The following is a 12870-nucleotide window of genomic DNA, read 5'->3' as shown; positions in this document are numbered from 1 at the left end:
CAATGCAACTTACAATAAATGCTGTAGAAGAGACAAAACCAATTTTAGCTTGACAATTAAAAGAGCCTTAAAACATGTACTAACCCTTGTTTGAAATCCAGATCTTGTCCCAACATTATCTCTTGCTATCCAAATATTATAGTGAGCTACAGCTAGCTTCCAAATATGTTCCTGACAAAGTCCAGATTCAGTCTTCCAAAAGTAGACTGTCATTTTCCATATTGGATTGATTTCTAGACCAGTACATGATTGAGTCCTAATAGCTGGGCACCTTTAAGAAGAGTACAAGAGACACAGTTTGTCTTTTCAATTCTCTATCCCACAAGGTCTAAAAACTTGAGGCAAGGCAGATTGTCCCATCTGGGATATAGTCAAACAAAGGTGGGTCAGGAACATATGTCCAATACAGCTCCCCAGTCACCCTTGTCAGGACACTCAGCAAGCTCACAGGTCGCATTATTCTTTATCTCAGCAACAGTATGTCTCACCAATCTTTTCAAAGTTCTGTGGGCCTCTTCCACAATACCTTGTCCTTGAGGATTATATGAAATTTCCATAATAAATTGTTGACAAAAAGTCTCGACTGCTGAACTACAATTGCCAGACCCATTATCTGTTTTTTTTTTAAATTGGATATTTTATCTATTTACCTTTCAATGTTATCTTCTCCCCCATTCCCCCCCTAAAAAACTCCTTACCCCATCCTCCCTCCTTCTATTACTATGAGGGTGTGCTCCCACCATCCTCCCATTCCTGCCTCCCTGCTCTCGAATTCCCCAACACTAGGGAATTCAAACTTTCAGGCACCAAGGCCATCCTCTTCCACTGATGCCAGGCAAGGCCACCCTCAACTGCCTATACAAGTGGAGCCATGAGTCCTTCCCTTTGTGTTCTTGGGCTGGAGATCTTAGAATGGCTACTCCAGCTTGTTTCTTAGGACCATTTGCCTGAAAAGTTGTTTTCCAGCCTTTTACTCTAAGATAGAGTCTCTCTTTGTCACTGACATGGGTTTCCTGTATGCAGCAAAATGCTGGGTCCTGTTTACGTATCCAGTCTGTAAGCCTGTGTTTTTTAATTGTGGAATTGAGTCCATTGATGTTAAGAGATATTAAGGAACAGTGATTGTTGCTTCCTGTTATTTTTGTTATTAGAGGTGGAATTATCTTTGTGTGGCTATCTTCCTTTGGATTTGTTGGAAGAGGGTTACTTTCTTGCTCTTTCTGGGGTATAATTTCTCTCCTTGTATTGGAGCTTTCCCACAATTATCCTTTGTAGTGCAGGGTTTATGGAAAGATACTGTGTAAATTTGGTTTTGTCGTGGAATATCTTGGTTTCCCCATCTATGGTAATTGAGGGTTTTGCTAGGTATAGTAGCCTGGGCTGGCATTTGTGATCTCTTAGGGTCTGTATGACATCTGTCTAGCATCTTCTCACTTTTATAGTATCTGGTGAGAAGTCTGGTGTAATTCTGATAGGTCTGCCTTTATATGTTACTTGGCCTTTTTCCCTCACTGAATTTAATATTCTTTCTTTGTTTTATGCACTTGGTATTTTGATTATTATGCAATGGGAGGTATTTCTTTTCTGGTCTAGTCTATTTGGCATTGTGTAGGCTTCTTGTATGTTTATGGGCATCTTGTTCTTTAGGTTAGGGAAGTTTTCTTTTATAATTTTGTTGAAGATATTTATTGGCTCTTTAAGTTGGGAATCTTCACTCTCATCTATACCTATTATTCTTAGGTTTGGTCTTCTCATTGTGTCCTGGATTTCCTGGATGTTTTGTGTTAAGAACTTTTTGTATTTTGCGTTTTCTTTGACAGTTGTGTCAATGTTTTCCATGGTATCTTCTGCACATGAGATTTTCTCTTCTATCTCTTTTATTCTGTTGGTGATGCTTGTGTCTATGACCCCTGATTTCTTTCCTAGGTTTTTTATCTCCAGGGTAGTCTCCCTTTGTGATTTCTTTATTGTCTCTGCTTCCATTTTTATGCCCTGGATGGTTTTGTTCAGTTCCTTCACCTGTTTGGTTCTCTTGTAATTTTTAAAGGGATTTTGTGTTTCCTCTTTAAGGGCTTCTACCTGTTTACCTGTGTTCTCCTCAAATTCTTTGAGAGTGTTATTTATGTCCTTCTTAAACTCCTCTATCATCATCATTAGAAGTGATTTTAAATCTGAATCTTGCTTTCCTAGTGATATGGGGAGTTCAAAACTTTCTAGTGTGGGAGAACTAGGTTCTAATGATGCCAAATACCCTGGGTTGCTGATGCTTATGCTCTTGTGCTTGTCTTTTGCCGTCTGGATCTGCCCTGTTTCTGACTGGAGCCTGTCCTTCCTAATATCTTGGTTGTATCAGAACTGTGTGGAGTGGGTGTTACTACTGGGGTTAGAGCTGTGCCCTAAGATCTGCTCAGTGCTCAGGTGCAGACAGGAAGGAACCAGTGCTCCGGGCCAGGAGTGAATTTCTGGGTCCTAGTGGGTCCCAGTTACTCCCCGTTTGGGATGGGTGTTGCTGTTTCTTTACCTAAGATACAGAGCTCCTGGGAGGCCCACTTCCTCTGGGTTCTGTGAGATTGGGGGCAGAGCTGCCGCCTGGGATTTGCTCTGTGCCCAGGCCCAGACCAGAAGGAACCTCCTAGACATTTTTCTAAGAGAATAGAAAAAGAACAAAGTGGACAGACAAAAATATATCCTAACTATACGAAAGTTGAAAGGTGAAAGTAGATAAAAAGAAATATATAAGGGTTTAAAAATAGGAAAGTAAAACTATTACTAAAAATAGCCATGGCAGGTAAGGTAATAGGCAGAAAAAGAAAAACAAAGCTAAGGAAAAAAATAAAAGCATTGTTTCAAATGGCTAAATTACATGAGCAGAGGCTGTGGAGGAGGCTGCTTAGTGCCTTGCTTCCCATGACTTGTCAGCCTGTTTTCTTGTGTGCCCCTAGGATTACTACCCAGTGATGGCATCACATATAATGGTAGGCCTTTCCATGTCATCAATCAAGAAAATGTACTGTAGGCTTACCTGGCAGTGGCATTTTCTCAGTTGAGGTTTCCTCTTTTAAAAGGACTGTAGCTATGTTATGTTGGCATAAAACTAGCCATCATCACAATACATTTTTATATCTGTAAGAAAGACTTAGGTTTTCTTCTTTACCTACTGAATAATTCCTCTAGTCCAGTGTGCTATACTTGTAACATAGTCTCTTCATTTTTTTCTTGACTCTTTCTATACACATATCCTATTTTTCACCCAAAGTTGTATATTGTTTTTAAGTTTATATACTTTTTGGAGCTTACTACTATGAGTATTTTTGCTTCTCAACATGTTACTTTATACTTTGTGTTAAAAGTTAGTTCATTATTTAAAGTACCAATGAAATGTACTTTCTTAACATCTAAAGGAAAAGCAGGCTGAATCTCTCAATATAGACTATGATTTAGACTTTTTGAAACTTATATTTATGTACTTGTGTGTAACCCTTACTTTGTAGGTTTTTCATCCATTTCAAATTTTAAAAGTAAGAAAGTTGAGATTTAAAGCTTAAAAAACTCACTAGTGATTTCACAGATGTACAGGAGAGAGGGAATAGAACTAAAAGATAAAGCCAAATAAAAACTCTATAGAAATGATTGTTTAAATAGTTTGTTTTAATTTGTGTTAATAGTAATATTTGTTAGATAATTTGCTATTTAATTTTAATAGGAGAAACTAAAAATGGCAAAGGAAAACACAGCAATTCTCAAAGATAAAAAAGACAAGGTAAGAGTTTTATGCCATTCTATTTTTTTATAAACAATATATTTTCAGCTCAGGATGTTGGACCTAGGCCCTTATATGTGTCAGGCAAATGTTCTGTCACTGGGATATATCTCAGTTTTTAAACAATAGTAAGAAATAGTTCTTGTTGCTCATAACTAGAAAAAATAACTTTAAAAAAGATACCATAATTTTGTTTCCAAAATTATTTCTTGCTATATTAATTTAAAGGCATTAGATAAAAATTTTATACATTTGTCATTTTGTTTTGTTTTGGAGATTTACAGATTGCTGCAATTTAATTCTTTAAAATTTTTTTCTGTGTGTATATGTGTGTGTGTGTGTGCACATGGGTGGGTGTGTGTGTGTGTGTGTGTGTGTGTGTGTGTGTGTGTTGAAAGAGTTCCTGTGTAGAAACAGAGGACAATTTCTGGAAGCAGGTTTTCTTCCATCATGTGAGTCCTGGGGATTGGATGAAGGTCAGCAGGCTATTTGCTGAGCCATCTCACCATATACAGAAAAATAATAAAACAATAATAAAGTATATTTATATATGTTGAGGTCCACACTGCCCGGCTTGGGATAAACAAGATGTGGGATAAACTAGATGTTTATCAGAGTGTGCTCAGCTGTTGTAGCCTTTTAAAATAAAGTCTCTTGTCAGGGTATATGGCTCAAGATGGCTGCAAAGATGATAGTTGCTTTCTGCTAAAAGTCAGCTCCCAACAGGTCTCCCTTTTTAATTTTTTTCAAAAGGGAAGGCTGGGAAAACTTACGGAAACCGTGCCTGCCTTAGGTTGGAACAAAGGACCCCAGCCTCCCTTTCCCGTCTTTGGATACTCAACAGCCATTGGTTGAGCTCCTGTCTTAGGATGGTGAGGCCTCCCAGTTAGGGGACAGGGTCTTGAAGTGTTCTCTTACTCATCATTGACTATCCAGCTTAGGGCGTAAGTTAGGGGTTAATCCTCGTCAGTCTTGATGACAGAGGTTTCAGAGTCCCCTACTTACAGTCTATAATAGTGGACCTGTATGGGTTTCATTTGAATAGCGTATATCTGTTGTCATACAAAAGCCATCAGTCTGTTGAACAGTATGAACCCGAGAGACAAGAGACTTAATTCCTGAATAGTCAGTATAAAAGCAACACTCTTTTAAAGGCAACACACAGAAATATAGAACTGGTCATAGCTTTGATCTTAACAAGACAAGTAAGGAAATCCCCATGTCTGCTCAGTCAATCTCAAACCCAAAAAACAACTATAGTAACTGTGGTAGTGGGTTTTCTCCTGGGTCTAAACAATGTTCTCCACTAAATCATAAGTTGGGGAACCAAGAGTCCAATAGAGCCACCCTGCAGGTAAGGGTGGTGATGTCTGCTTCCACACTGAGGACTTCCCAAGTCAGGTTTGCTGGTTGATCTGTTCCAGTTTGAAGGCAATTGAGAAGCATCTTCATGTTTCCTACAAAGAAAAAATACGCTTCTCAGGGGCTTTCTCCTCCCTGATTTTGTTATTGTTGTCTATTTGTTTAATCAGTCTCTCTGGCAGCCAGCGTGCAGCATCTGCAGTTTGGGAATATATGCAGACAGAACCTCTTCTTCAGATAAGCACTGGATCTGGCTTATTCCAGGTTCCAGTTAATGGGTCTTTCCAGAGGACTGTTGCAAAATTCTTTTTGGTATCAGGATGCCAGAATCTATCTGCAGCAGATTTTCCTTCAGAATCCAAAGTTTAAAAATTTAAAATAAGAGAATATGATGAAGGATATTTCTGGGGGATCCTTTACTAGGGTATCATTCCACTTTTTAAATTTTTTCAAATTGATTTTTCACCAGCAACTGAGCAGCTTGTAATTTTTCAGTGGTTAGGGACTACTGATCCACCCATATGGGCGAGTCCCCCTTCCAGGTGATGGGATCTGCACAATGCCCTAGGGGTGCAGCTGAATCAGTAGCCCCCATCAAAAATACCCCAAGCCTCTTCTTCCAGTGTTACCATGGACCTCAATAGGATGAGTAATCCCTTCTTCACTTTTTCCTAATCCTTTCCCTGGGGAAAATCCAGAGTTTATCATTTGAGCCGTGATTCCTTCATTAGGGCTGCACATAATCAATCCCAACTGGGATAACAGATCTCTGCCTCAGAGATTAATAGGAAGGCCTGGGGTGACATAGGGTTGTATATTCCCTGTATTTCCTTCTCTATCTTAACACATTAGCACCTTAGAGCTTTGCTGTGGGTTTTGACTTTGGCCAATACCCTTTAAGTTGGTTACAGTTGGGGTCAGAGGCCAGCTGGCAGGCCAATCACTTTGTTTTAGGATAGTCACATCAGCTCCAGTATCAATCAAGTTTTGGAATGCCTTTCCATCCAGCCACAGTGTCATCATAGGTTTTGTTTAACTATAGGCTGTACCCAGTATGCATCAGAGGAACCAAAGCCTTGATCCCCTCTCTTAGGACTCTTATATTTGTGATTAGTAGGAAACAATGGAAGTAACAATAGTTGAGCTATCCTCCTTCCTGTAGGAATGGTGACTATATTCTGAATTGCCTGTGCCATTACCTTAATCTCACCTTGATAATCATTGTCTAGAACTCCAGAAAAAATTTGTAGTCCCTGCATAGTAGCACTGCTTCTTCCCACTATCAGGCCAAACACATTTGGATAGAGCAGTCCAACCACTCCAGTGGGTAAGGCCTGAGGTCCCATTTCTGGGGTTAATACTGTGTGGGTGGCAGAACTGAGGTCCAGTCCTGCGCTTCCTGGTGTTGCTTGACTAAGTTCAGAAAGGGATTGGTGTTTGCTGGTATGAAACTGACTGTTCCATAAGCCTGTTTTGGCTTGTGTTGGTTCGGGGCCTGGAGCTGGCCCCTGTTCCCATTTCCCTGATTATGGGAAAGGGTGTTTCCTTGTGCATCTCTTTTGGACCTACATTCACTAGCCCAATGCCTTCCACGTTTGCAAAGTGGGCAGAGCCCAGGCTGTTTTCTGGGCTGTCTCTGGGTTAATTCATTTTCTACCTTGCAATCTCTTGCAAAGTGTCCAGGCTTGTCACATTTAAAACAGGCCTTTGGATTTCTTCTTGCCAAAAAATCTCTTACTGATTGTCCTTGTATGGCAGCCAGGGGATTTTCCTTGCCCTCTCGAGACCTTTTTCCTGTCTTTAATTTTTGTAGCTGATTAATTAAGTTCTGATACTCTTTTTCTAACTCTATTAGTTGTTGAAGAATAGAAATTTTTTTTCCTGTAACTCCTTTCTGTGATCTACAACCACCTTTTTATTTTGAACATGAAAGACAGCATTCAAACGATGAAACAAAAGTAGACAATTAACACATGTGAGCAGCAAACAACAAAACAAAAACAGAGAGTTGAGTTCAGGCTGACTTATTTCTTGCCCCATTTTCATTATCATGACTTACCTTTCTCGATGTGGCAGATTCCCACAGTGATCACCTTCATTTCACTTCTGAATTTTCAGCAGATCCTTCTTCCAGTAACGTCCCTCACTGGGTCTCTCATTCTTGAGTGCCACTTTGTTGAGGCCCACACTGCCCGGCTTGGGGCCACTGTATCCCACCCGAGCTGCTGTTCCGGTCCTCAGGTCAGGGTCTAGCAAGAGAGAGAGTGGGGATGGAGGGGAAGAGACTCGAAGAATGGAGACAAGCCAGAGTGTGTGACCAACTCTCTAGTCTCGTTTACGAAAAGGAAAATCCTGGGTATATGTTGGGGGCTGACTTTTAGCAGAAAGCGGCTATCAGCTTTGCAGCCATCTTGAGCCATATACCCTGACATGAGACTTGGATTACAATAGCCTACAATAGCTGAGCACACTCCGATAATCTTGGTTTAGATACCTTGGGTGTGTGAGATTAAAGGTGTGTGAGATTAAAGGTGTGTGTTTTAAGAGTATGACTTAGAAGTGTAGAGATCAGATTTAGAGACAAGACCTAAGGGCATGATTAAAGGTGTGACCAAAAGGCATGGCTTAGAAGTGAGACATATAAAAGGATAGAGGCAGACAGAGAAAGTAACAGATTACTTGACATTAGGTAGAAGACACTTGGCTCTAGACAGAACAATTTGGAGAACAGGGAATCAGACAGAGCAGACACTTTTAGGAGACACTTCAGAGAGTACAACTTGGAGTAGGAATTAGGCATTAGGTAGCAGGCACTTGGAAGAGAACTTGGAAGAAGAAACTTGGAACTTGGAGGCACTAGGAACTAGGGACTAGGAACTTAGGACTTGGGACTTGGAGAGAAGAAGAGAGACTGAAGAATAAACGGGATTGAAACACACTCTGTCTGGTCTCCATTCCTCGAGTCCACCCTCATTCACTCTCTCTTGCTGAACCCCGACCTTGGGCCGGGATACAGTGGCTGCCAAACTCGGGGCAGCCCGGGCCTCAACATTTTGCTCGGGCCGCGACATTTTTGGCACCTGAACGTGGGGCTAGTGTGGCTCTCAACAGGTATATATACACTTCACCATGTGCCTTGAAGTCATGGATAAGCAGGGAAACACAGCTGAAGGCATTTTACCACGTGTGCCTTGCAGCTGGGGGCACTAACAACAAAACAAGATATGTGGGATAAACAAGATGTTATCAGAGTGTGCTCAGCTGTTGTAGGCTGTTGAAAAGCAAGTCTCTTGTCAGGGTATATGGCTCAAGATGGCTGCAAAGCTGATAGCCACATTCTGCTAAAAGTCGGCTCCCAACATATAGAGCTCCCCAATGTAAGGAAGTTTCATTGTGGGGATGAAGAGTTAATCTAGAGCCTCTGACTTACAAGCTTTGGGTTAAATTGTTACTTTCTTTATAATGATATGGCCTTTTAGCAGACAGTGCTATGATTAAAATTACATTGAAGTCTGAAACAGTAGTCTGGAAATAACTCAGTTGTTAGGCATAGATAATGCCACAGCTTTGTGACCTTTGAGTTAAAAAAGAGAAGGAAGTATTGAACCTGTTTGTGAGTACTTAGTGCTTTATTTTCCCTGAGACTGCACTAGACACCTGAAGAGATTATCATTGAAGATATTACCATACTAAAATTAACCAGAAGGATTATAGTCTGTTTAGTAGCTGATAAGATGGAAAAACATTTAGTCACTAATATTCTTTTATAGATTTAAAACATTCATATAATTAAATTATATATTATGTTTTCCTAGAGATAGACTGATTCATGTTTAATTCTATAATATGTACTTAATTATATCTGTTATCAGATTAGTAAGTGATATTTTCTTATTTGAAGAGTCTACATGTTATATATGCTGTAAAAATGAACAAAATTATTAAAGAACTGAAGAAATTTAAGTAGGCCTTTGAGAATTATACTTTTCTAGCCATACTGGAATATCACAGACCTAATAATAACATTAAATTGATCAAATGTTTGTGATTTTGTGTAAGTTATTTGAATTCTTCATGCCTTAATTTTGTCTTAAAGGATATTCTTATCTACACTTTCAATTTGTTAGGAAGATTAAGTGAGATGGTATTTGTAATTTATTTAAAATAATCTTTAGCATAAAGTAAATGTCATATAAGATAAATACAACAGAGAGAATCAATGTATGTTCTATATCATTTGAAATACATTATGACAAATTGTGTTTACAGAAATATACATTTCTATGATTATTTCCATTACTATGAAGAAATATGTATTCTCCAAGGGATATGTGTGTGAAAGTCAGGCTTGTTTTTTAGGCCACCAAGTAAATGGCATTTTTCTGACATGGCCACAAGGTGGTGGAACAGTGACTTTAAATTTCCATTCAGATCTATTTCAGGAATATTGTCCTCTGAAGAATCCAGAGAGCAAGAAAAACATAAACTGTCATCAAAATTATACATTCAATTATAGTATAAAATATGTACAAAAAGGATACAGAAATACAATTGAAATAAAGTGCCAGTCCTTTACTTCTGCATTTAGAAATTGAAGATTGCTGCAAGTTCAAAGACAACTTGATTTTTATATGGAGTCTTAGACCAGTTCTCAAAACAAAGTTCAGGAAAATGAAAAATCCCTATGTGCTGAAAAATGGTTATAATAATAGATCATTAGAACAAGGCCGAAACGAAATTATTTTCATTTAGTAGCTCCATTTTCTAAATTGGCAAATTTAAATCTGAAGACATTATCACCTGGGAAGACAATAATATACCCAGAGAAGAGAATATTGTATTTAGTACCTTTTAATACTACCGGAAGTCACTGAAACATTTTGTTTTGTTTGCTTTCAACTCTTTTTTTTTTTAACCTTTAATTTTTATGTGTTTGGTGTTTGGGTGTTCTGTTTGCATTCATGTCTTTGCGTTATGTACTGGCAGTGAGTGCCCGAGAAGGCCAGAAGGAGGGCATCAGCTTCCCTCCAACTGGAGTTACAATAGATTTTGAGCTACCATGTGGGTGCTGGGAATGGAATTGGGGTGCTCAGGAAGAACATGCAGTGGTTAATTGCTGAGCAAATTCTCAAGCCTTTTGTAATCACTTTTTTTAGTTGTGCACCTATACCTCCTAGTTTAAACTCACTCTCCAAGTTAAAATAGCAAACTTTTGAAAGTCCCCTCTTCCCTCTGTGTGTGTGTGTGTGTGTGTTGTGCACACATATGTGTATCTGTATGTATTTAATTGAATGTTTTCTGTAATTGATTTTTTTGGAGATGATGGTGACCAAAGAAAGAGGTGGAATAGAACATGATATACTTGGAATTCATATAACAGTCCACTAAAGCAATTATTACTACTTTTTTGAGAGGTTAGAATAGAACTCAGTCATAGAGGATTTTCTAGCATGTATAAGGCTCTAGGATTGATCTCAGTACTCAGTTCTCGCTCCTCCTGTCTCTCTGTTTGTTTGTGTGTATTTTAGTAGGAAAATTTTTATCTTTTACTAGGTTATATATAATGTATATGGAAACTAATTCCATATACATTATATATATTCTAGCAGTTCACCACATGAGTTGCTAAAGAAGCTGTATACTAAGATAGAAATGAGAAAAAATACTGGGTTGAAGTAAAGGCAAAGTATTTAGAGTAAATTTGTAACTTATTTTCTCAAAATTGGAGCAATTGCCCATTTTTCAGTTTTTTTTTTTTCAGAAAATTTCTCTGTCATTTTTCCCCCTCACTTTAAAAGATGAATTAGACTGTAAAACTAAAGCATTGTGGAGTTTGAAGTTGACATGGGCTTCATAATGAGGAATTATTTTTAAAAAACAAACAAAAAATTAACATTGTTTTATTCACTTTTGTTCTATGTAGAAAATACAGGCATCTTTACTGGAATCACCTGAAGCCACTAGTTGGAAATTTGATTCTAAAACAACTCCTTCACAAAATATATCTCGGCTTTCTTCAATGGATGGTGGCAAATCCAAAGATAACAGAGATAATCTACCGGCATCTGCCAAAAGCATTTTATCTACAACAGTTACAAAGGTTTGTTGATAAATTTCTTAAGATAGTAATTTTTTTGGTATTATATACCATAGCTTCATATACATATAAAACTAATTTTTTGCATAGATCTTTCAGCATGAAATGGTTTTGTTTTTTAAAATAATTTTTCCTTCATCATGTCCAAACTTAATGACATCTTGGGCAGATTCTATAACTTGTTGGTCATTTACCAATGCATAGTGTTGAATATGGGAAGTCTGGTCCAGATTTGAAGCTTTATAGTGCTGCTATAGTTACCACCCCCATTGCTATTTGTTCTACATCAATTTTTGCCTTTTATTTAGCAGTCATCTTGCAGTAATTGCCATTAGCAAGATGATTCAATTTTATCTGCCTTCCACAGGTTTTTAAATTTTTATTTATTTATTTATTTATTTATTTATTTATTTATTTATTTATTTGAGACAGGGGCTTTCTTTGTAGTCTTGGCTGTCCTAGAGCTTGCTATATAGACTAGCTAGCCTTGAACTCACTGCGATCCCCCTGCCTCTGCCTCCGATGTGCTGGGATTAAAAGCATGTGCCACCATACATAGCTCACATATTTATTTATATGTGGGGAACAAGTGTAGAATTTTATTCTGACAACCCCTCTTTTATATGCTATTCTACTCTTAGGCTTCCTTTCCTCTACTCAGCCAGACACAAGTATAGCTAAATAGATTTGTTACCCAAGTTCATAACTTTATAATAGAAAGACACCCCTCTCCCACTGTTGCAAACTAGTCTTTACAAGGACACTTTTTTCGCAAGTTGAAGTAAAAAGTATCTGAACCTGATTGTACTCTTTTTAAGTTGAAATTTTGTATCTTATTTTCTTATTTCATTGAAATAAATGAGAAGTGTTTGTCAATTATAGGGTCACTTTTTTCACTTTTTAAAAAGGTTTTTATTTAATTATTATTATATGTAAATACACTGTAGCTGTCTTCAGACACCCCATAAGAGGGCATCAGATCTCATTACAGATGGTTGTAAGCCACCATGTGGTTGCTGGGATTTGAACTCATGACCTCTGGAAGAACAGTCAGTGCTCTTAACCGCTGAGCCATCTCACCAGTCCCTTCGCTTTTAAATAAAATTCAGAAATGAATATGGCCTGAAGTATATTTCATGTTCTTTATGATGTGGGCTACTAGCACTTACCCAGTTTTGAGTTCTGGTTGACCACTCCAGTATGAAAGAGAAAGTTTTCAATCCTTTCATAATAAATATACACAAATAATATTTAACTTATGAAAATTAGTCAACTTTAGTTCTTTCTTTCTATTGTTGTGAAACAGTCCATCATGGAGGAAAATCAGGGCAGAAACTCAAGGCAGGAACTAAAGCAGAGGCTATGGAGGAGTGCTGATTACTGGCCTGATTCTCATTGCTTGCTCATCCTACTTTCTTATAAATCAAGGACCACCCTCACCACACCCAGTGGACTGAGCCCTCTCTCATTAGTCATTAATCAAGAAATTGCTGCACAGAGTTGCCTACAGCCTAGTCTTATGGAGGCATTTTCTCAATTGAGGATCCCTCTTTTTAGATGATTCAAGCTTGTGTAAAGTTGACAGCTAACCAACCAGCATAACTATATAGCTTAGAAAAACCTTTATATTAAATTATTCATAACATGCATG

At 38.1% G+C, this 12870-nt stretch overlaps 1 protein-coding gene across 3 annotated transcripts in view; it reads left to right on the top strand.

The window, feature by feature from the left end:
• Sycp1 (synaptonemal complex protein 1) overlaps positions 1–12870 on the top strand; it is a 119684-nt gene that overhangs the window by 100105 nt on the left and 6709 nt on the right. For all 3 annotated transcript variants that reach the window (XM_076932103.1, XM_034500314.2, XM_076932104.1), the window contains 2 exons: positions 3704–3760; positions 11046–11222. In XM_076932103.1, coding sequence (XP_076788218.1) covers positions 3704–3760; positions 11046–11222 — 234 coding nt within the window. The remainder of the gene's footprint in view (positions 1–3703; positions 3761–11045; positions 11223–12870) is intronic.

The sequence above is a fragment of the Arvicanthis niloticus genome, chromosome 4 (assembly GCF_011762505.2).
Source record: "Arvicanthis niloticus isolate mArvNil1 chromosome 4, mArvNil1.pat.X, whole genome shotgun sequence".
NCBI classification, from domain to species: Eukaryota; Metazoa; Chordata; class Mammalia; order Rodentia; family Muridae; genus Arvicanthis; species Arvicanthis niloticus.
Note: the sequence above shows the minus strand (reverse complement) of the source record. Positions and strands in the feature narration are given on the sequence as shown.